General features: G+C 39.9%; 2 protein-coding genes across 2 annotated transcripts in view; one reads left to right on the top strand and one right to left on the bottom strand.

The window, feature by feature from the left end:
* Positions 1-21,707, bottom strand: part of LOC132126053 (A disintegrin and metalloproteinase with thrombospondin motifs 7-like) — a 92,753-nt gene extending 71,046 nt beyond the window's left edge. Inside the window, exons 1-7 of the mRNA XM_059537054.1 lie at positions 21,314-21,707; positions 18,833-19,200; positions 17,612-17,789; positions 17,304-17,488; positions 13,107-13,190; positions 3,859-3,983; positions 3,623-3,772 (exon numbers count right to left, since the gene is read on the bottom strand). Coding sequence (XP_059393037.1) covers positions 3,623-3,772; positions 3,859-3,983; positions 13,107-13,190; positions 17,304-17,488; positions 17,612-17,789; positions 18,833-19,200; positions 21,314-21,443 — 1,220 coding nt within the window. The 5' untranslated portion in view covers positions 21,444-21,707. The remainder of the gene's footprint in view (positions 1-3,622; positions 3,773-3,858; positions 3,984-13,106; positions 13,191-17,303; positions 17,489-17,611; positions 17,790-18,832; positions 19,201-21,313) is intronic.
* A 1,157-nt stretch (positions 21,708-22,864) lies between these two features.
* On the top strand, positions 22,865-24,716 carry LOC132126058 (relaxin-3 receptor 1-like). Its single transcript, XM_059537068.1, has one exon. It carries the CDS (start codon positions 23,095-23,097, stop codon positions 24,331-24,333), a length of 1,239 nt encoding a protein of 412 aa, XP_059393051.1. The 5' UTR covers positions 22,865-23,094; the 3' UTR covers positions 24,334-24,716.
* Positions 24,717-24,955: the final 239 nt, after the last annotated feature.

The following is a 24,955-nucleotide window of genomic DNA, read 5'->3' as shown; positions in this document are numbered from 1 at the left end:
GAGGCCAAAAAATTAAGGTTTGCTACAAGCTTTGATAGAGCTTGTATTGCGTGGCTCCTAGTTAAGGGTTCCAAGTCGTCTTTTATTTTCTGAAGCAAACTAAAAAATAAAAAAAAACATTGCTTGGCAAACGATATGTGTGAATAGTGTTTTTTCCAAATAAATTAATACGTATGGAAAAATCCTCTCTCTTCTAGAACGCGCTCTTTGTTCTCTGCGGTGCCTCCTCCTAGCAACAGTAACTGCAGCCATTTCAAACACAACATAGTTTAAGACATGATTTATTTGGGCATAAAATAATGGCGCAAATACCAGTAATTAGAAGAGCACAAACATTCTGTAAATCTTGTTGCGTGATTCATTTGAATACTCTCCTCCCATAAATTTTGCATTTAAAAGGGAAACTCCTAGAAATACATATTCATTAAGTAAAAAATAACTGTGTCCATGCCTTTTCAGAGATAATTCATCATCACTGTATGTCTTTAGTAAATCCTGACAGTACAATTTTAACTCCAAAAGACATTTTGTGCTGGCGCGATGTGTTAGTAAAAATGCCCCTTACTGTTAACTTCACATGGAGAAAATTCCACACACAGAAAACACTGGTAACATACAGTTTATTCATACAGAAATGTGCAAATTTTAGGTTAACCACAGCTCCATGGACATGAATTATAAGCGTTACTTTCCACATATTTTTACAAACTGAGGAGCTGGGCAAGTCAAACTAAATTTCTGTTTAGACAGCATGTAACAGATGTTGTTGATAGAGCTTTGGTTGTTTTAGAGACTTTTATTCTCGCTGTAGTTCTGTTGTTGGCTGCCGCCGTGTCATGAAGACGCTGTTTCATTGAGAAAGCAAAACTACTTATTTTTTGGCCTTTCAAAAGAGGACGATATCCAGCCCGGGGTCATCAAATGTTGCCGTCGGTGTTGCCGCAAGCCCACCGACTGTTCCTCACTCAAGCACACCAGCCGCCGCTCACTCAAGTCTGCCGTATGTGACGCTATGTGTTTTATTGTGAAAGAGAAACTACTTTGTTTGGCCTTCCAAAAGAGGACACAACTAGAAATCAGTGGTTAAGTTGTGTCAAATATTCAGATACGTGCAGCGCATTTTATGGAGGACTGTTTCCTGAACCTGCAGAGTAGCCTATGTGTAATAATGTGTATGTAATGTGTATGTGCTCAAAGGCTGTTACTATAAAGCGGGGCAGTTCCAACTCACAGCCTGTAAGTATGTTTTTTATATTTAAAAAATTTACCACTGATGATTCACTCATTAACATGGTCAAATGCTTTGTTTCTGAATGAATCAGCCGTTTGAATGAATCGGTTGAATCTCAATGACTCACTCACTTTCTTTCACCTACTGGCGATTTTACTTTCACAATTCGACATTGTTTTTTTTTTTTGTTAGTTTTTTTTCATGTTTTAAATTATTTCAAATATCAGTATTCAACTTTTTGTTAAGAACAAAACATTAGGCCTATTTATACTGTATCTGCAGTTTAAATGCTTCCATCTCCCATCTGAGATAGATAAACTGTGTAAATACATGCTATTTCAGATACAGATTCCGGAAATGTTTTCTAATGTTTGAATGAAAGACACTAAGTACTGGAAGAAGACCTTCTTATTCTTACCCAAAAATACAAAATGGAAGAAATAGTTAAGACTGAACAAAATCTTGTTACTCAAGCACACACACACACATATATATATATATATATATATATATTTGCTTCTTTTCCATTTTGCACATTGCTTGTACTTTTACTTTCAATACGTAAGTACATTTAAGATTTTAAAAAGTACTTTTTGTACTTAAGGACGACAAATATCACAAACTTTAAGAATTTTACTCAAGTAGTATTCTAAAGGGTGACTTCAATACCAAAGTTATTTTGTGGTAAGATATCTGTTCCTACTCTCACCTATGGTCATGAGCTTTGGGTCTGACCGAAAGGACAAGATCCCGGATACAGGCGGCCGAAATGTGCTTTCTCCGCAGGGTGGCTGGGCGATCCCTTAGAGATAGGGTGAGAAGCTCAGTCACCCGGGAGGAGCTCAGAGTAGAGCCGCTGCTCCTCCACATCGAGAGGGGTCAGCTGAGGTGGCTCGGGCATCTGTTCCGGATGCCTCCTGGACGCCTTCCCGGGAAGGTGTTCCGGGCGCGTCCCACTGGGAGGAGACCCCGGGGGAGACCTAGGACACGCTGGAGAGACTATGTCTCCCGGCTGGCCTGGGAACGCCTCGGTGTCCCCCCAGAAGAGCTGGAGGAAGTGTCTAGGGAGAGGGAAGTCTGGGGTTCTCTGCTTAGCCTGCTCCCCCGCGACCCGGCCCCGGATAAGCGGTAGAAGATGGATGGATGGATGGATGGATATCTGTACTTTAACTTGAGTATGACTCAAATAAATGCAGGCTTGGTGAGCAGAAGATAATTCTTTAAAAAACATAAAAAAACTTACTGTTCAAAAACTTTTGACATTTATATGTATATATATATATATATATATATATATATATATATATAATGAAGGGGTGGTGGCCCTTACTGAGCTGTCAAGCTGCCTTTTCTGAGTCCTGCTGTGCTTACTGTTTATCATGATATCACCGTTTATATTTCTATGTGGCGTGACCACAAACATTTATAAAAGGCATGTGCGGCAGACCATATGGCATGAGATCAAACAAATTCTAAGTCTAAGTAGGACTCTAATAGGGTTTCTAACAAACAGATTGTCATTTAAGAATACGCTCCTGTGAAGAAAAAAAAATCCCCATTTCTGCACCACTAGGCTTCCATTAGGCTTCACAAGTCACATTCAGACCACTTTCATTTACATAATGGTCTGGAACAAACACTGACTTCTTAAAAACTATTTCATATTATCCTCAAGGAAACTATACACAATGAATCATACAGATCTGAATGAAATATACCTGGAGAGATGCTGGCAAAAGAAAAACTTTATAGTCATAATTGGTACCAGAAAGTCCCCTTCTCCACAACTCTCATGTTAAAAAAGCAGCCGGTTCAGCTTTCTACTGAAGAATAACGAGAGAGAATATTCAGTGTGTGATGGCCTTATACTGCCAAAACAACAAAACCTTTTACTAACCCCAAACATCTGAACAGTAGTGCATATAATCAGCAATATATCAGCAACTTTCGCTCTATATATCATTATCTGCATTAGCTATTTAAAAATAATATATATTAAATAAATAACACAGAATACCATTTATATTGGAGCTGAGATGCCTCACATACTGTTGTGAAATGGCTCTAACACTCAAGAGTAATTCACAACAATGTTCAGTACAAGTACAAAAGAACCCAGACATTACAGAAAGTAAGTTAACACATACTGTATGTCTCAGAGCCTTTCTTCTTGACAAATTTTGAGGAAGGAAAGAGGAGTCTAGAAATGTGTACACAACAGCCAAATGTTTGGACACTTGAGTCAATTTTTGCTCCCTGTGGTCTTAAAAACCTTTTGATCCAAAGGTGTTTAAAGGTATATACACATGGACATTCCATTAATAATCTTTCAAAAGTAACCTAACTTTAAGTATACAGTATATGTACTGTAATCTGTGTTTTAGGACTTACTTGTGGCCAAGCTCGTGTGCGATTGTAAATGCCAGGGTCAGGCCTGTGTCTTCATTGATGCTGCAGCTGCGGTGAGGTTGGCACATTCCAGCCACATGAGACAATCCCAATGTCTCACAAGGCTTATTGATGGCGGCACAAATGTCTTTTCTGTGTCATAGAAAATGGATAGCATATGTATTATAAATATGCAAAGCAATGCAATTTTGGTTTTTATTACAATTAGGCAATATTACCTAGTAATGAGGACAGCCACATCATGATGGGCTGGATGATCATCATCCTTCATATTGATGCCTTTCTGCCACTTACAAAAGCTGTTCAGACTGTTGTCAGCATGATGCATAATTTTCAAATCCTCCTGATAACATATAAAATAATTAAATACATGAAGGGGGAAAATTATATGTAAAGTTTGTATGCAGGGGCGCTGCACAAAATCCCGGGTAGTCCTAATGACCCATCCCCCCCCACCCCACCCCCGAAAATAAATATTCCAGACTTTTCAAGGGCCCTCTCTTCCTTTGGGGCCCTGGTAATCAGTACTGGTTTTACCCCCAGTCCGCCGCCCCTGTTTGTATGTATGAAGTATGACAATTACTGAGTTTAAAGAAGTATTACTACTTTATAATTTGAAAGGCAAATAAAAATGAATTTATTGGTTCTTTTATTGAAGGTATTGAGGAATGAAAATAATGATTAAACTATAAAATGCATTAACTTTTAGATGGTGGCAAACACTATGCATATAAATACAATGTGGTGGTTCCCTTTCAGTCAGTCACTCTAGTCATCATGCGATATGTCGATCATGTGACAGACGAATTGGGATCTCGCTTAGAGACACCAATCCACTTCGAATGTAAACTAAATGACCCAATGCACATTGACACGTGATTATTGCATTCAGCTGCCTTTGATCACAGCGTGAGTATAAGTAGGTAGCAGTTGCAGCGCATATTCAGCTTATGGCTTCAGAACAGATCTATCACATCGTTTTGCTCCTGACAAGTGTTGACATTTCCCAACATCACAGCAGTATTGACTTTACAAACTACTTTACTTCTAAAATCGATACTATTAGAGATAAAATTGCAACCATTCAGCCGTCAGCTACAGTATCGCATCAGACAGTGCACTATAGACCTCCTGAGGAACAGTTCCACTCATTCTCTACTATAGGAGAGGAAGAATTGTATAAACTTGTTAAATCATCTAAACCAACAACATGTATGTTAGACCCTATACCATCTAAGCTCCTAAAAGAGGTGCTTCCAGAAGTCATAGATCCTCTTCTGACTATTATTAATTCCTCATTGTCATTAGGATATGTCCCCAAAACCTTCAAACTGGCTGTTATTAAGCCTCCCATCAAAAAACCACAACTTGACCCCAAAGAAGTAGTTAATTATAGACCAAACTCGAATCTCCCTTTTCTGTCCAAGATACTAGAAAGGGTGGTATCCTCACAATTATATTCTTTCTTAGAGAAAAAAGGCATATGTGAGGATTTCCAGTCAGGATTTAGACCGTATCATAGTACTGAGACTGCTCTCCTTAGAGTTACAAATGACCTGCTCTTATCATCTGATCGTGGTTGTATCTCTCTTTTAGTTTTATTGGATCTTAGTGCTGCGTTTGACACAATTGACCACAACATTCTTTTGCATAGACTTGAACACTTTGTTGGCATTAATGGACGTTTTTTAGCATGGTTTAAATCGTACTTATATGACTGCCATCAGTTTGTAGCAGTGAATGAACATGTATCATATCGATAACAAGTGCAGTATGGAGTACCTCAAGGCTCAGTACTAGGGCCACTACTCTTCACGCTTTATATGTTACCCTTGGGAGATATCATCAGGAAACATGGTGTTAGCTTTCACTGTTATGCTGATGATACTCAGCTCTATATTTCTTCACGGCCCGGTGAAAAACAACAATTTGAAAAACTAATGGAATGCATAGTCGATATAAAAAACTGGATCACGAGTAATTTCTTACTGCTAAATTCTGAAAAAAACAGAGGTGTTAATTATAGGACCTCTTCGTCATCTGTTAGGAACCTAGGTGTGCTATTTGATCGCAATCTTTCCTTAGAAAGCCACGTTTCTAGCATTTGTAAAACTGCATTTTTCCATCTCAAAAATATATTTAAATTACGGCCAATGCAATCAATGTCAAATGCAGAAATGTTAATCCATGCATTTGTGACCTCAAGGTTAGATTATTGTAATGCTTTATTGGGTGGTTGTTCTGCACACTTAGTAAACAAACTACAGCTAGTGCAAAATGCCCCAGCAAGAGTTCTTACTAGAACCAGGAAGTATGACCATATTAGCCCGGTCCTGTCAACACTGCACTGGCTCCCTATCAAACATTGTATAGATTTTAAAATATTGCTTATTACTTATAAAGCCCTGAATGGTTTAGCACCTCAGTATTTGAATGAGCTCCTTTTACATTATAATCCTCTACGTCCGCTACGTTCTCAAAACTCAGGCAATTTCATAATACCTAGAATATCAAAATCAACTGCAGGCGGCAGATCCTTTTCCTATTTGGCACCTAAACTCTGGAATAACCTACCTAACATTGTTCGGGAGACAGACACACTCTTGCAGTTTAAATCTAGATTAAAGACCCATCTCTTTAACCTGGCTTACACATAACATACTAATATGCTTTTAATATCCAAATCCGTTAAAGGATTTTTAGGCTGCATTAATTAGGTAAACCGGAACCGGGAACACTTCCCATAACACCCGATGTAGTTGCTACATCATTAGAAGAATGGCATCTACGCTATTATTAGTCTGTTTCTCCCTTATTCCGAGGTCACCGTAGCCACCAGATCCAGTCTGTATCCAGATCAGAGGGTCACTGTAGTCACCCGGATCCAGTACGTATCCAGAGCAGATGGTGGATCAGCACCTAGAAAGGACCTCTACATCCCTGAAAGACAGCGGAGACCAGGACAACTAGAGCCCCAGATACCGATCCCCTGTAAAGACCTTGTCTCAGATGACCACCAGGACAAGACCACAGGAAACAGATGATTCTTCTGCACAATCTGACTTTGCTGCAGCCTGGAATTGAACTACTGGTTTCGACTGGTCAGAGGAGAACTGGCCCCCCAACTGAGCCTGGTTTCTCCCAAGGTTTTTTTCTCCATTCTGTCACCGATGGAGTTTCGGTTCCTTGCCGCTGTCGCCTCTGGCTTGCTTAGTTGGGGTCACTTCATCTACAGCGATATCGTTGACTTGATTGCAAATAAATGCACAGACACTATTTAAACTGAACAGAGATGACATCACTGAATTCAATGATGAACTGCCTTTAACTATCATTTTGCATTATTGACACACTGTTTTCCTAATGAATGTTGTTCAGTTGCTTTGACGCAATGTATTTTGTTTAAAGCACTATATAAATAAAGGTGACTTGACTTGACTACTCTACTGAGAGAAAACGCCTGAACAATTTCTGCGGGCTCTTTGAGAGCTCTTCCTGTTGGCGGTACTGCGCTTCAGCAGTGGTGGTTTCCCGTGTCGAGTGGGTTGCACACATCAGGCTGCACTACCCACTGTTTGTGCTGCAGGCGCCATCTCCCCTCTCCACTTCATGCTGCCTCATGCGCCTGGGCATTTAGCAAGCTGAGGTGGCATTTGTGGATAAGTCATGTTCTCAATGCGGGAAGATGATCATCTCGGAGGCGAGGGCAAGTGCCATTACCTCATAAGGAGCAGAGCCTTTGTCTCGATCTAGTTCTCGTCATGGTTGCAGTCAGCCGGGGGCTATTTCACGCAGTTTCATGGGCGGTTTGAGGGTGATGGCAAACCCTCCAGGGAACCAATCCTCAGAGGGACCGTCACTTGTTTAGCTGCCAATGGAACTTGCTGGGCCCTCTACAAGGAGTGTACAAGCAGTATCCTTTGGCACTCCTCCTGACCACCGGATGTCGATCGCTGCTTTAGAGGGTGAGCTGGAGCTTTCTTGGGAGGAAGATTTGGCTGCACTGCTGCCTCCGGGACTGTAGCAATGCCTGAATCAGATCCAGAAATAATGGCTATGCTTTCCCGGGCCACCATGAGGATAGGGCTTGAGTTGAGACCTCCACCGTGTCCCAAGCTCTCAAGGTTGGATGATAAGTTCTTTGGGGTGGGCCGTGCTGGTTCTCAGCACCCCACCCCAGTGCCATTCTTCTCCAAGGGGATGCATGAGAGGCTTCCTAGGTCATGGATGGCACCTTTTTCTGCCAGAAACCTGCTAACTTCTCCTCCCTCACCACACTCAACGGTTTTGCAGTTAGGGGGCATTCGGGGGTCCCCCGGTGGAGCGGTTTCTTGCGATGCATTTGTGTCCTAATATTGCCTCCACCTGGCAGGGCGACAAGTTCCCCTCCCGGGTCTGTAGGTTCTCATCTGGTCTGTATGGCAATGCTTATATGGCCTGTGGAGAAGCTGCCTCCACCTTATACGCTATGGCATTACTGTTAGGTCTTCTGGTTAAAGCACTGAGGGACCTGCATGAGGGTGGTCACAATCCGGAAGTTCTAGAAGAGCTCAAAAACGCAATTGATCTCGCGCTCCGAGTGACAAAGGTCACTGCGAGTTCTCTGGGTTGTGCGATGTCCAAACTTGTGGTCCAGGAGCATCACCTCTGGTAGTGTCTGGTCGACATGAGGGATGCCTGTGTCGCAGAACGGCCTTTTCGTTGACACAGTCGAGTACATGGCCCAGCAGTTCTCGTCTGCACAAAAGCAGACTGAGACGATCTGATGTTCAGCCCTGGCAGGCAGCTGCTGCCTCAACCCGTTCGACGGCTACTGCACCCCAGTTTGCTCTTTGGGGAATGGTGAATGCAGCTCTCCATCCCCCGGAGGAGGGCTGGGTGGAGAATCTGGTTTCCAAAAATCTCGACAGTAGAGCGGGGTCCAAAGAGGGCATGGAGAGTTGCAGACGGTCAAACACTGGACCACACTCATCTTCCTCTCTCACCAGCAGCGGGCAGTTCAAGAGTGTCATGAAAGACCATACTCACGCACCCTCTGCCAAACCGTGGAGCCAGGTAAGTGTTGCACTGCACATTCAGACACCTCTTCACGTCTCTGCGTTCCACCTCGCTGACCCACCACAGGTCAGTGTTCCCGTTGGTCCAACTTGTGTGGTGTCTGGATGCCTGCTTACCCAATCTGTCTCCCTGGCTCCTGTGGACCATCAGACTCAGCTATGCGATTCAGTTCGCCCAGCATCCCCCCAACAGGGTATATGCAGGAATCTTGAAGTTAATTTTAATACCTTTTCAAGACTTTTTCCAAGACCTTCTCAATATTTTTTAATACCTCACCGCCACTTCAAGCTGTAACCATTTACATCAGTGATACTTTTAACTTAACAGTTTTAGTTTGTGATAAAGACTATAGACCACACTGATACAAAAAAATCAAATAGGCTGGGATAGTAAATCAAAGCAAAGTTTATTAAAAAACAAAACAAAACTTTGCTCCACCCTCAACAACATTCATGCTGACATGTGCCTCAGTTCTTCTGATTTTGTTCCCAGCAGCTTCTCAGTTTGGACCAATTCGTTCCGTTTTTCTTTACTACGTCTTCTGAGGATGTTGGACTTCATGATCAGTTGTGCCATTAATGTCCCAGATTTCCCCTCTGCCTGCTCGGCTAACTTATCAGCATCTGTTTGGAGGGAGTCGCACACCTCTGTCAGAACCGTTCGTTTCCGTTTCAGGTCTTCTATCTCCTCTTGCACTGCTTTTCTTTTGAGGTCCTGTGTGGAACTCTGTTTCTTCTTCCGTTCATCTTCCAGGTAACTCCTGTACCTTGACCTTGCACAGGCTACTGAAGCCTTGAGCTCCTTTGTGAAAGGTACCTTCAAAACACCCCCACAGACACAGATCTTGTCACATATCAGCCTCAAAGCTTCCATCGACTTTTCAAGGATGTTGCATGTTTCACAGCCGGCCTTCAGTGCATTGTGGAGGGTGTGAAGCCCACAGCTTCCAACATTAACCAGATGAGCACCATACAGCTCAGCATGCTCAGTCTGGAGGAGGTCTGCAAGCTTCAAGTTGACATTTGGGCCCTCCATACTGATGGAGAGAAGCTGTCTCATATTCAGTTTTGCAACACATTCCTGAGAATAAACACAAGTAAATTAATGGCAATATTCCTTTTATGTTTATTTTTGAATACACTGGCATTCAGTAAGGTATTAGCCTGATTTTCACTCATATTATATGTAAAATGGTTATAAGAAACAATGTTTTTGGTGTGCAAATTCCTGGAGCAAAAAATACAATATTAGCACACATATTACAATATGTTTTTGTAAGTGAAACAAACAAGTGGTACTAACAAACATGAGTGAATGTTCTTTACTGTACATCCAGGTAATGTGCTCCAATTACTTCCAAGCCATTCAAGCTAAACTGAACTGCTAGTCTGGTCAACCAACTTCACTCTTCACTCTGAACCAACTTCAGACAATTTGCTAGTCGAACCCACAGCAACCACACACACGCATAATCAAATACATATACGCATGTGCATGCACACACATACACACACACACATCCATGCAAGCACGCAAACACACACAAATCTCAGATCTACACAACAGTAACCTTTATCACACCACTGTGTGTGTCACATTTAAACATGTTTATACTTTCTGACAGACAACCAACCTCTTTATCATCCATGGCTCCTCCTCCCCAACCCCATCAACCTGGTTTTAGTCACTTGCCACATCCCAGTCTCATCTATTAATCTACACTTTAGCCACACGATTGTCCATAGGCCTAAGTATCAAAAATTAAAGTTGAAATGCTAGTAAGTTAACTTACTTTGATGTGATGCAACAGGTCGACAGCTTTCCCGTGTCCCAAGAATTGAGAGGCAAGGTACCTAGCCAGAACACATCTTTATTAATATGACACTCCTCAAAACACATAACAGGTTGAAAATGAAATAAATAAAAATATAGTATATAGAGTATATATAATATATAGTACTAAGCAGGAGGTACCTAGATTGGACATGGTCATCTTCCCAGAATCGAATGTGGACATCAAGCTGTTTCGTTTTTGTTGACTGGTTGAGCGACTCGTCAAACATTAAAACAAACTGGCCAGCCTTGTTGATGGTGTTGATGAGCTCCTGCTTGAAGTGTGGTGCTAACCCGAATCGTATGATGTATCCAGTTTTGTCCTTGCCACAAGTGAATGATTTTGCTATATCCGAATCTGGAAACATAGCCTTGAAAACTTCAGCCACGTTTTCGTTTGAGGTCAGTGAATGGTGTTTCTCCTCAGCACGCAGTGTTGCTGTGCCGCCCAGAACCACTCTGATGTCGGCTGCAGAAGATGAGGAAGCAGAGATAGCCCGGGTCGTAGCTGTAGCTTCAGGTGCGACTGCCGGTGGTGTAACGACGTTGGCACTAGGTTGTGGTGGTGCAACGTGATTACCACAGAAGCTAGCGATGGAGAGCTGCCGCTCTCTGCGGCTAGCAGCGGCTTTGTGGCTAGCACAACACATGTGGGACTTTAACGAGTTAATGCCCATTGACACAATACTTATTTTTTTCTTGCATAATGTACAATATGCCTCCCTGACATTCCCCTCGACTGGCTGCAGCCACTCTTTAAAGTCCGGCATTTCCAGCCAGGACGCTGCAAATTTGCACTTCCTAATTCTGTTCATGCGTTCACCAACCTAAAACATTTCGGTGCGTTGTAATACACACTGGAAACGCCAGAGCGTACTTTGTGGTTTTGAACTTCCGCCCGCCTGCCCGTTCTGGTGCTCTCAGAGGCAATTTACGAACGCACCCACAATAGCCTAATTTATGTACCTGTTCGTTTTTTTAATAAAAATGACTAAATTCAAACACTTTTACGATGTTTTTGGGACTCAAACTGTTGGACAGCTAATTCAGAAAAATACTTTCAAAATTTAAGACTTTATAAAGCCGTGATAAGACTTTTTAATACTTTTTAAGGGTCTTAATTTTCCCAAAATTGATTTATCACCTTTTAATACTTTTCAAGACCCCGCGGATACCCTGCCCCAAGTTCAGTGGCATCCGCTTCACATCAGTGAAGGCGGCTGATGCTCCTGTCTTGTGTGTGGAGATTGCAGTCCTACTGGTGAAGGATGCGATAGAGCCGGTCCCTCCAACCAATATGGAGATGGGGTTTTACAGCCCTTACTTCATTGTACCCAAGAAAGTTAGTGGGTTATGTCCAATCTGGGACCTGTGTGTCTTGAACAAGGCCCTTTATCTTGTTGGGGAGGCAGCCGTGTTCCCCTGAGAGAACAGGGCGTTCTCATTCTCAACTACCTCAATGACTGGATCATTCTAGCTCAGTCTCAGGATCAGTTGTGTGCACACAAGGAGTTGTGTCCCTCCTCATGCAAGGACGTGCTCAGTCGGTGTTGAACTTCAGAGGCTCTTGGGGAAAATGGCAGCTGCATTGTCACTCACGCTGTTGGGGCTGCTTCATATGACACTGCTTTAACACTGGCTCCATGGCAGAGTCCTGAGGTGGGTGTGGCAACGTGGCACTCACTGGGTCTGAGTCACACCTTTCCAAGTCTGTATTTTTTCACTTAGTTGCTCTCTTTGTTACTCAAACCAGTGGTTCAGTGTACTCACATTTGTTCTCTAGTGGTTAACATTAAATTTACTTTGGTAATACGAAACTAACACCCAATGACATAAACTGTTCTTACTCATGTTTCTTGTTCGCAGTCATGAATCCAAACAACTGCTATGGTTTTCACTATGCCAATAAACAAATTTCAGGAGCATTTCTGCAATGTATGGCATGTATGTAAAAGGTCAGATACTGGCATGAGGGAGTGAGAAATATTATTTAACTGCAAAGTATTGCTGAACAATAATTATTATTATTTCACTAATATCATTAGAATTTAATTTATGGTTTATTACCAAACCCTAACTCACCAACCATCAAATGCAAGTCAAAATTGGCAGTAAACAAATCATTACATTTGAATTGAATTTAAAGCCACAATGTAAGAATGATAACGTGATGTGTGTGATTCAAATTTAATTTCACTTTATAAAGACTACTCTACATCTCATGTGATTTTTTCTCTAACGCCTGCAACTCCTCCAATTTACCACCAATATACCAAGTTTAAAATATGCTTTTCTGACAGTATTTTTTTTTTTCCTTTCAGAAACCCGTGTGGTGACACATATGGGGAATATTCCTCAGATTAAGCCATGAAAGCAAAAAGTGATGAACAGTAATTACCAACACATCTGAATAAGGTGATTCATTCCCACATTTAAATGCTGTCATCACCAAAAAAACCTTGCAGTGTGTACTTGGATCATAGTGCACCTAGTCTGTTTTGCAGCAATGATATTGACTAAGACTGTCTGCCATGTAGAGCAAGAATTTGTATCACTGCTTTGTCATTTCACTTACCTCATCCTTCTCCAGCAGAATGAGACGCACGACAGCGATGTTGATTGCATTTCCAATGCTGGCATCCCGAAATAACCCTGCCACCTATAAAACACAACATGCTCACATATCAAATTGTAAATAATTGAATATCATGTCGATTTGAAGATAATCTAACATCACAACCCTTCTACTGCAGTGGTTTATAAATTTTGGGTCAAAATCCATGGGCAGTAATGGCATTTTGTTTTAATTCCTCTATAATGGAGAGCATTTGGATGAAAGTTAGAGAAATGGATAGAGTATCTGTCAGCTGTGTGTGGAGCCTTATGTTGCCTATGAGCTGGCCACTGACTAAAGGGAACGATAATACTTAATGTTGTAACATTTTTAATGACTGGTATGGGAAGGATTTAGACTAAAGTAACCTCAGATAGCTTACTGCGGCCGATGTTTTCAGTAAGCCGGAGAAGAGATCACATAATGACAGATTTTTAGGAGCTATGACAGCCAAGTTAATCACAGATCTTAACAGGGGCTTAGATGAAAAACAGTGCAGCTGAAGCTCCCCCCTAAATGGGGTCTAGGAATTCCTATGCAGAGAAGGAACCAAAATAAGTCACAGAAAGAACTCAAGTACACTTGATTTGACTGATATACTGGTATTGAACTAAGGAGTTTAGCACAAACATATTTTCTGCTGGTGAGATGCTTAGAAGTTCTGCTCTCATATCAAAGCTCTCCTTGAGGTAAATGTGGTCTGAAATGTGATGAGGCATTTACTATGCTTCTGTGGTGCTCATTGCAAAATGTTCCAGTGAAATAATGAGGCACCTTTGAAGCCGTTCTGTCATTAATCTGATCTTTGATATGTCTATGGCACACTCAAAATCTGGTTAAATTACTTTTTTTTACTTTTAAGCAACCTGGCTAACATTTTTTGACTGGCAGATAAAACACATGAAAGTTTTTAATATTTACATTTACACAACCCATATCTAGAGACCAGAATATCATAGAGTCTTGGAGTTAGGACTTGCAAGACCCCTTTGACTTGGACCAGTAAGTAACCATCAAGTAACCAGCCAGAACACTCTAACACCCAATTAGGAATTGCTTGCCAACCATCAGAACACCCAAGCAGTTGCATAGCAATGAAATAGCAACCACTCAGAGCATCTTAGGAATTGCATAACAAATCCTATTATGTTCAGAAAATGTAAACCACTACTTGTAATCCTGTAATAGTCAATATTTGTAAAGACATATTTATTAAAAAGGCACTTTGAATACATATCAGCAGTATGTTTGCTGGAAAGAGAATTTATGAGCTCAATGGTGCCTGAAGCCCAAATAATTTGTCCTCTCTACTGATTCTTTAAACTGCAAACAACAGGCTGTAGTTGATTTACATATACATTTAGCAGACACTTTTGTCCAAAGCGACTTAAAATGCATTCAGGGTATAAATTTTTTATGTGTGTTCCCTAGCTACCCTGTGAACCCACAACCTTTTGCACTGCTAACGCAATGCTCTAATACTGAGCCTCAGTAACATTAAAATAGTTAGTTAATGGAGTACACTCTGTTTGCCAATTCTTTCAGATTTTCTTTTTGAACAATCACTTCAGATAAACATGTTGGACCACTTTCTACCAATTTTCTACCTAAAAAAAAAAAAAAACATATCAAAGGTTAAAATCCATGTGATTTACTTGAATCTGCAAAGAGAAATCTTTCACCCTCACATGAAATATCAATTCACATCAATTGAAATGACTATAGCTCACCAAAGAAATTTGCAGAGCAATGGTAAATGTGCACACATTTTTATAATATTGCTCCCTACAGTATGTCAGCAGAAGACAGCAAGGTAGCTTAATAAATGTGGAACACTTGTGTCTAAGCCATTTATGCCACAGCCTCTTTTATTTACTGTAGCTCTGTATTCCTCACTTTGATTCTGAATTGGTTATTACCCTCGTTAGTGTCACGATCATTAGATGGAGTGCCCATGAACTTCAGTAGAGGGCACTCCACTCAGGACCATTCCACCCATCAACCACCAGATGTCACTTGGACACTAGCACCTCTCATACTGTTGCACCACGCCCGAACTACATTCCCCATGAGTCACTGCATCACAATCACCTTGCCACACCTGCACCTCATTCATCAGCCAATTTCCTTGCCACACCTGCACCTCATTTACACACACATAAAGCAGCACAATCACTCTCACTCACTGCGAAGTCTTGTTTAGCCTGTCTAACATTTCCGAGCGTTTCTCCCTGTGTTTGTCATTCCCGTGTTTGATCTTTGGAATGATTATTCTGACTCTGAGTCTCTGCTGTTTCTGGTTTCGACTCTGGTTATCCCTGACATAATTCCTGATTTCTGCCTCTTTGACCATTCTATAATAAAGCGCTGCATTTGGATCCGAACGTCTCTGGCTCATCATTACAGTTAGCCTGTTCAACAATAAACAAAAACCACTAAAATACTGCAGCAATGGGTCTATATTGCCAGACCTAAACTCCTGCCAACTTACGTACAGTAAGTAGCAGGCCAGACCTACAAGAGAAGCAGCCTGGCAGGAAACTGAGGATAATGGAATGTTTCCCCTTTATAGAATGTTCTTCAATACCAACCAAGTGTCTGGAATGGAAAACCTTTTTCCCTGAAGGCTTTTCCCTCCACAAAAACAGAAGCCAGACAAAGCATACAGAGCATATTTTGGAAAATGTACCTAGCAGACTGGATCAGTAACATGGTCAGCTGACTTGGATCCAGCTCAGGAGCAACTAGCAAAAGAGTGCTGCCTAAAGGCACACTGTAGCTATTTGAGGTGAAGAGAGCCAGCGAGGTGAAAGCTGAAGGGATGAAATGAGGACAGTTTGAAACAACACGACAACACGTCAGAGTATGAAAAAAAAAGCGGATTTGGAAACTTTTTGAACTCTTTCCATGGGTGTTCCTGACAGTTAAGATGATTGACAATTTGTTCACCTTAGAAACAAGGCTAATCGTACATATGATCTTCTAATTAGAAGCAGATCACAGTCTACTACAATTATCAGCAACATGAATAAGCTGGATAAACATGGTGTACAACTATATTTGTAAAACAGTAAATATAAGAAAATGTAAGTAGTGGAAGCTGCCACCACAATGCCAGGTGGTTGCAAGGATGTTTAAGGTTGTCGCTTAAAATGTGAAAGCTAGTGAAAGCAAATGAATGCTTTGATCATGGGATTATTTTCACTGCCTAACCATTCCCCCAGATGAAATACATAAATCTGATCACTTTGAAACATGGCAGAAAGTGTCACAGGATGAGATATACTGTATGCAGAAGTTTAATACTTAAAGTTGCAGTATAAATTATTTTTTTGTGATACAGAATTGCAAGATGTAAAACAGAACTCTTTTTGTAATTCTATTCACAATCATGACTTTTTTTTCTCAGAATTAAAAGAAACAAAGTCCAAATTGTGAGATAAAAAGTTGCAATTACTTTTTTTAAATTCTGTGGCAGATGAATTTTATATGTTTATTTATGCTTTGATTTGAACAAAAACAACATATCTGCGTATTGTAGCTTTGTAAATTTATGGCTGAACCACTTATGTCACATGAATTATTTTACTGATCTCCTTGCTATGTTTCTGGACATTGATTGTGTTAATTACATTACTGTCAGTCTACAGCTCTGAGAATGTATCAAACATATCTCGAAATGTGTTTCAAAAATGAACTGATGTTTTACGGGTTTGGGACGACATAAGGATGAGTGATTAATTATATAATTTTCATTTTTGGGTGAACTATCCCTTTAAAGCTTAAGGGACAGTTCTCCCAAAAATTTCATTAAAACTGAATCACCCTAATGTCATTCCAAAATTGTATGACTTACTTTCTTCTTTATTAATAATAATAATAATAATAATAATTTTCCTTTTGTTTATATATTTTAGTTCATAAAGTGAAAGTCAGTGAGGTTCAAAACAGTACTGAACCCCACTGACTTTCAGTGCATAACAATTTCAATAAATATAAATATATAAATAAACATACTGTACATGTTTGGAATGACAAGAGGGTTAGTAAATGATGACAGGACAGTGATCTATTTAAGGGTTATGAGCAACAGTAATAGCGTTGCTTGCCTTGGAAAACACCATGCATGAATTATTTATAAATAGGACTGTTACTCACAATATTCATGACAGAGAGCACATAGCTCACAACTCCTTTGCTCCCATGGTATTCCACCATTTTAGGGTCAGCCACTACCAGAGTCTCTACCCACTTCTCAGTGCTTATGGAGCGCTGTCTAATACGTCTGCGATGTTGCCGTCTCTCCCAGCGATCTCTTTGCCTTTCCACCTGCTTTGCCCCTCCTAAAGGATCCAAGGATGATTAAAAATTACCTTGGATCATTAATGCATGATGTGCTTTAATCATGAAAGACATCTGTTCATCAATTATTTAGCCTCTTTGAATCCTATGCCACAAAATCTTACCTCTGACCCAACAAGTCATGTTAGCTGTGTGCTCCCCAAGCAGTGGCTGCAGCAGCTGGTGTTCTGATTGGACAGCCTGCCGCTTATAGACTGCATGAGTCTGTGGAACTGACTTTTCTTGTGCTGACTCCAGAGGACTAATGAAGAATTCCTCTTCTGAGAGCTTGAACAGCCCTGTCTAGAGAGAATACAAGAACACTTACCGACCTTTTGAAAATTGTTTTCCCCTGCATGTTTTTGCATGCTAGGTTAACAATGTGCATCCCCCTGACATTTTTGTTACTTTATGCAACAGCAACCCTTCCACCCCTCAAGGCTGTAAAATTTTGTAGGGATGCTACGAGCGTGTCCCATCAATATCCAGCGACTACTGAATTGTCTCTGGTAATAATTTTAATAAAACAATTAAAATATATTAATATATGGAGACTGCTGTCTGTCAGTGTCTTGTGGGGTTTATTTTTATTTAACCAGGATTGTCTCACTGAGTTTAAGAATCTGTGGGCTCTGTTAGCCCTGGCCCAGATTCTCTACTCTCGACCCCCTTATATAAAGCTGGATATACAGTAAGGCTAATAAGACTTGGCAGCACCTGAGAAGGTAAAGTAAACATGCTAGAAATCCCTGCTTACTACAGGACACTGATTTATTGCATGAAAAGAACTAGAACATAACATAAGTGTTTAAACTGCATGTGCACCGTTCAGCTAAATGATAAAGTTTACAATTTTTTAACACAATGCTGTTAAACTGTTTGTGAAAGTGGCTTGATGGGTTTTAACAAAGTGAGCCATTTTTCTGTATTATATGGATCACCTGTATCAACATCCTTTGTTTGGCATAAAACAATGTTTCTTCCAAACAATCGTAACCTTAACCCTTGCTCTAACCTCTAACTTCTAACTTTAACCTATTTACAAAGCTGTCATCGTGGGAGACTTCTGGGAATGTTGCCCATGCAGGCCCTGTTATGAAGGGGTCACTAAGGACCTGTAGGGGACCCCACAGATTCATCACTGGGTGTCCACCAACAAAAAACAAACGCCACTGGCTTAATCAAATTCCTTTATATCCCTAAAATATAAGGTCAATTATAAGTTGAAAAGAATGTTGTTCAGTGCCAATAAGAAATATTATTAGCATTGTTTGATCAAATATTTCTAGTTTTTTATACTTCTACGTGAGAACATCAAAAGACAAAAAACATGCTTATTAACTCACCAGGCCATTGCAAGTGCTCAGAGCTGCTTGACCCCACTTCAGTGTACTGCTCCAGACATCTCCCAGGAAGAAGCAAAGAGAGTGACCATGGCTATTTAATGTAGACCCTTGCAGACCACCGTATCTCCACTCTGTGAGGAATCCAGGTGCTAGCAGATGAGGGTTTAGGGTGAGGTTAAAGTGCAGGTCTTGACCACCAAACTGCAGATGGTAAAAAACCTTGGCCAGGCTTTCTTTGTTTTTTGATGTCTCTCTCCTTTGAATTCGACTCACATGGTGGGACACATGATTGGACAAAAAATGTCCAGATGAATCTACTCTGATAGGATGAACAACTTCGTAGTTAGGAAATCCATTAGGAGAACTATCTGCAAAAACACCAGGGTAATAACTCTTAGGATAAAAAGGTGCCACAAACATTAAGTGGATTTGTTAATTAGTATGGTGCTACAACACAGAACAGATGGAAAAAAGAAAACAGATGTTGCATCTGCAGTTCTTACTTAACACCGAATGGAAAGTTCACACATTTGGCCTAGTAACAACTACTTAGCTTGCAGTTACTTTAGCTATCAATTTGGTTACAACTCAGATATACACATAATGTTCTCTCAAATGTAAATGAATTAAAGGATTAATGTCTGCTAGACAAGACGTGCTCATTCTTCCAGTCGTTACTGCTGTTTGCAGGCTTCTGTAAATATTTAGTTATACGTAGCATTATGCTTCAACTAACTTAAATGGTGCAATAGCTCAAATATTCAGCAGTGCATAAACGTAGTACCTATTTACAATATACAGCTTATTTAACAGCCTTACTAGAATACCATTGAGATGGATGGTTTTTTTTGGCTTAATCTTGTAAGTAAACTAAACATCAGCTACCAAGCTCATGCTAGCAACTTAGCATACTAGCTATCAACCACTCATTAATGATCGCTTCCCCCCCCAGAACATGTCAAAGTCTATCTATTTGTCTTATGTATATTTTACAAAACACTAAATGTTTAAGTTTTATATGATTTACTTTTTATTATCATCTAAAGATATGACCAAACAACACAGACAATTTATCATAGTTTAGACTTTAAAATTCCCCAAAGATTTTACTAAATGCACTGATTTTAAGAATTGTCTGTCTTTGACTGCAATTTTGCAATTGGAACATTGTAACATTTCTGCTCTTTATTTTGTGCATGCATGAGTTTTAATAAACAAATCATTTACAATTAAAATCCATGATCCATTCAAATCCATGAATTATCCTAATAACAGCAAGCTGAAGTCTGTCATTCTATTCAAATTACAGACCAGAAAAATACACTTACGGAAGGATTTATAGCAATTATGCGGTAAAGACTATAATAACTTCTCAGGTCTGCATTCTCCATATTCCATAATTTCCCCAGAGACTCTGTAGTACAAACATTTGAACAGTCTTTGTTACATGACTTCAGTCTGTTCATTGGTAGCCCTGTTGCTTTGACCTACATGATTGTGGAAGCAGAGGGGTTTCCACAAGAGAGCAGCAAAAGAGGTAGTATCCGTCAAGAAACAGGATATGGAGTGGGGGATGAATATGCCATCAGGGAAAACATAAGTCAAACAAAAGTGGTGTGATGCTGATATTTAGAAACAATTCACATTACAGTATCCTTTTACCTTACACTTTAATATAGTTATATACAATAGCACTCAAATTAAAATTTTTGATTAGACAGTTCTGAAGTTTTATTGTTGTTTATTATTATCCAGTAGCTTCACACAGCAGCAACAGATATTGCGATGTGAACTGTGAACTTATATTAAAATTTAAATTCAAATAACCTTATCAAGAAAGATGAATTCATAGTTTATAAAAGAAACAGTTCAAAGAGAAACTTGGGAACACTGGGCCAAATATTTCACTTCAATGCTTTTCAGGTTGATAGTGTATTTGCACTTAAATAATTCTACATGTGCATGAATGTCATGCATTCGATGACAAAATATTACAAGTGTCATCTGTAGACAAATTATGGCAGAGCTTTTTCCAGAACTAATTAACTTTTCGGAGCCATTTTTGCAATTACCGGTTTTGCAGTGGTCTTAAGTGGATGTATGAAATCCTCAAAGTATTAACCAAACCAAAGTATTTATTTCATCACATTATATGAGCATGCTTCACTCCAATTAACGTTTTACAACCCCAAAGTGTCACAATACGTTTTGTCTTGATGAACAGAATATATGCCATTTTCAAATCAGAAGGCAGGCAAATTCTCTTTATAAAATACTTTGCTTGCACTATACGTGTGCATGTCTTCGTCTCTTTAAAATAAAAGCCACATTTAAAAAAACAAACAAGTGCCCAAAATACTATTTGGGCCTCTGTATACAAACACCATTGTGTGCACAGGCGCACATCATGACAAAGGAACAAAAAAAATGCTAAAAATCACAGCGTGGGACTATAATGAGACACAAGCTCAACCCACTCACCTGTGTCTTGATTATATGCGCTAGCTGTTGTGCTCTCGAACATGGACAGAAGTCCAGCTGTTATCACAAAGCAGAGAGAGAAACGTGCTGGTCCCAAAACTTTAATGCCGCAGTCCAGCTGTACCATCATGTCAAACTGCACAGAGGAAAAGACAGATCACTTACATCTACAGTCCATTTAAATGGTGATAGTTTGAATAGTAACTTCTGCCTCAGCCTTATGCATCGGTAGTTTGGACCCATCACACAAAAGAGCGCTTCTGCATTTATTAAACCAGAGATCTGCAATGGTCATCAGTCCGAGACAAATGATGTAGCATGATAAAGTCTGTGAATCCGGTGCATGGGCGATTTTGGGCTCCGTTAATTCAACTGGGACGGCTGCAGTTACTGATGCCGCACACAGAAGAGCAGTGAACTTTGTTTCAGTAAAACTTTGTAAAAGTTCCGCCCTCTCAGTCTTCTAGTAGGAGGACCCTGTCTTTGTTCAGTGTCAGACTGAACCCACTCCAGTCTTTTGTGTAGTGCTTTCCGTGATTATACTCAAAAGACTCACATCTCATAATTTAACAGCATGTAACTGAACACAAACGAAGGACGCGTTCTTGAATTTAATCTGTGCAATTTTACATTTTACGTCTCGCGCCAAAAGCGTTTATTCCTTTGTCATTACAGCTATAAACTCGATTTACATTCTGTCCAGTTCCTTTTAGTTCCGGGTAGATAGCTAGCTATTTTTGAATGCAAGAAATCATGTTTTTGAATCCATGTTGATGCTATTAATATTAATGCCAATCATCATAATTTTTCTACAATGCATTATTTTATAGCCTATTTTTTCATAAGCCCATAGCCTATATCCTTTGACTATAATCATTCTCATTTGTTTTCCACTTAGATATGGAAAAAACACATGTTCCACAGAAGAAAGTCATACAAATCTGTAACAACATCAAGGTAAATGATGACAGAATATTCATTTTGGGGTGAATTACCCCTTTAACGCCTACTAAGTAGCCTCATTGTCCACCTGTCCCCGATCTGCCACTCTATCAGACCCTTCAATAAACTGAAAGGCTGAAAACGGAAAATCTGACAATGCCAGCTAATTTTAAGGGAGTTACAAACTGAGCTGCTTATATCTGTCCATCAGTTGCCCCCTCTGGTGGACACAACAGTAAGGAAACATATTTCATATCAATTTACGAAGCCATTTCAATCTAGCATTGTAAATTGCAGAAGTTTAAGATGATGATAAGATGATACACGATAAGGCTTTATTGACTCTAAGAGTAGTATGAGCTATTAACAGGAACTAAAAATGCAAACATTAACATAAAATCCATGAACATAATATTAAATTATAGTAGCATTAAATGTTAAATCATTTGATATTGCATTTAAATAACTGACTAATAAATGTAACAAAAGCTACTATATGGGCTGAAATAGCCTATATTGCTATTACATTTTTTATCGTTTGGTTTCCGTTTATTTTTAGATTTTTGTTTATTAAATAGTTAAGTAAGAAGTCTATTTTGGAATCTTGTGTTATTTGGTCGTCTTCCTTCAAATCTGAATGACATGACATGACGTCAAGAGTACGGCTGACGGCTGTAAGTCACGCAGCGTTGTTATCCAGTGCGCGCGCTTCACAGGCGGGTGCTCCCCGCGCGCTTCTGCATAAAACGCTGGCTCTCAGGTGTACTGCGTGTTCAAAACAACCCATTGCCATCTAAAACCATTTATGTTCTGTGTGAAACAATGTCAGACTAACTGATATGCGATCAGTAGACAGCCTTGTCCACCAGGCACCTGTTGGAGAGATTTCTTCAGAAACAATGGGTGACATTCTCAACCAAAGCGGATGGGCAACTTTGAACAGAAGTTTAACGGATCAGCACAAGTTCAGCAGTCTGGAAGACATCGATGTGACTGCTGACGGCAGCCTCGTCCTGCGGATTATCATCTCGGTGGTTTATTCCGCGGTGTGCGCCGTGGGTTTGGTCGGAAACCTTTTGGTGTTTTTCCTTATGAAAATAAGACAAGGTCGAAAGAAATCCATCATTAATTTCTTTGTCATCAATTTAGCTGTCACCGACTTTCAGTTTGTTCTGACCTTGCCTTTCTGGGCTGTAGACACGGCGTTGGATTTCAGCTGGCCGTTTGGTAACGCCATGTGCAAGATCATTTTATCAGTCACTGTGATGAACATGTACGCCAGCGTCTTTTTCCTCACCGCGATGAGCATCACGCGCTACTGGTCTGTCGCCTCTGCTTTAAAGATACCTTCCCGAAAGAAGTCCGTGTCTGTGAAGTGGATCTGTGCTGTATTGTGGATCCTGGCGACTGTGGCAACTGCTCCAACTTCCATTTTCTCCACCGTGACAGCTGTGGCAGGTGAAAAACTCTGCCTCCTCAAGTTTCCAGATGGCCAGGATTGGCTCGCTTTGTATCACCTTCAGAAAATTGTCATTGCGTTTATCTTGCCCATGTTTATTCTGTCAGTATGTTATCTGCTACTGCTTAAATTTATCCGAAAGAGGGGCATTAATACCCATCAAAGAAGAAGATCGAAAGTAGCAAAGTCTGTAACGGTGGTGGTCCTCTCTTTCTTCATCTGTTGGATGCCTAACCATGCGATCACCCTCTGGGGCGTGCTGGTGAAACTGAACGCAGTGCACTGGGACAAAACATACTACATGGTGCATACGTATGTTTTCCCCGTGACTGTTTGTCTTGCTCATACTAATAGTTGTTTAAACCCAGTTTTGTATTGTCTAATGCGACGAGAGTTTAGGAAAATATTGCATAGTTTCTTTTTGCGCATCTCCTCGCCTGTTATTTCGAAGGCTGGAAAACTATATGGATACAGTCGAGGCAGCAATCACAACCTGGATGACGCACACACTGGAATTCATTTAAACGTGATTGACGCACAACGCTGCCAACAATCCAGACAACCGACCTTATACGGACAACATTCACAGGCTTTCAGACAGATTCTTTCAACTAATTAAACAGTGGACTTATTTTTATTTATTTATTTATTTATTTATTTATTTATTTATTTATTTATTTTCCCGATAAACCAAATGGGTACTGTGATTTGAGAACGACGAATGACTAGTTTGTGACTTGAACAGTTTTAAAGCGGTTTTATTTGTTGGTTGGCCCATATGCTTACTGAATATAAACATGTCCAAGTTAGACCCAATGGCTAAAAAAAAAGAAAGAAAAGAAAAAAGAAAAAGAAGATATAATTAGGCCATGTTTTGTCCTGCATCTCCCACGCCTATTTGCCGATATATTCATATTTTCTTCTTTGCCACTTTTTGTTTGATAGTGAATTAACAATATGTCCATTTGAAATAAAAAATACACTGAAATGCAAAGATATTCTGAGCTCTGAATCGATGCTTGAAAAACTGAATTTATACTAATGCTGTCAAACGATTATTCACGATTAATCATATCCAAAATGAAAGTTTTTGTTTACATAATATGTGTATATTTGTATATTTTATATTTATTAGGTAGGCTGTATTTTAATATTTTAAAAACATGTAAATGCATAAATGTATATTTATATTATATATAAATACATTTAAAGTGCCCCTATTATGGATTTTTGAAAATTAC

Source organism: Carassius carassius, chromosome 3 (assembly GCF_963082965.1).
Source record: "Carassius carassius chromosome 3, fCarCar2.1, whole genome shotgun sequence".
Classification (NCBI taxonomy): Eukaryota; Metazoa; Chordata; class Actinopteri; order Cypriniformes; family Cyprinidae; genus Carassius; species Carassius carassius.
Note: the sequence above shows the minus strand (reverse complement) of the source record. Positions and strands in the feature narration are given on the sequence as shown.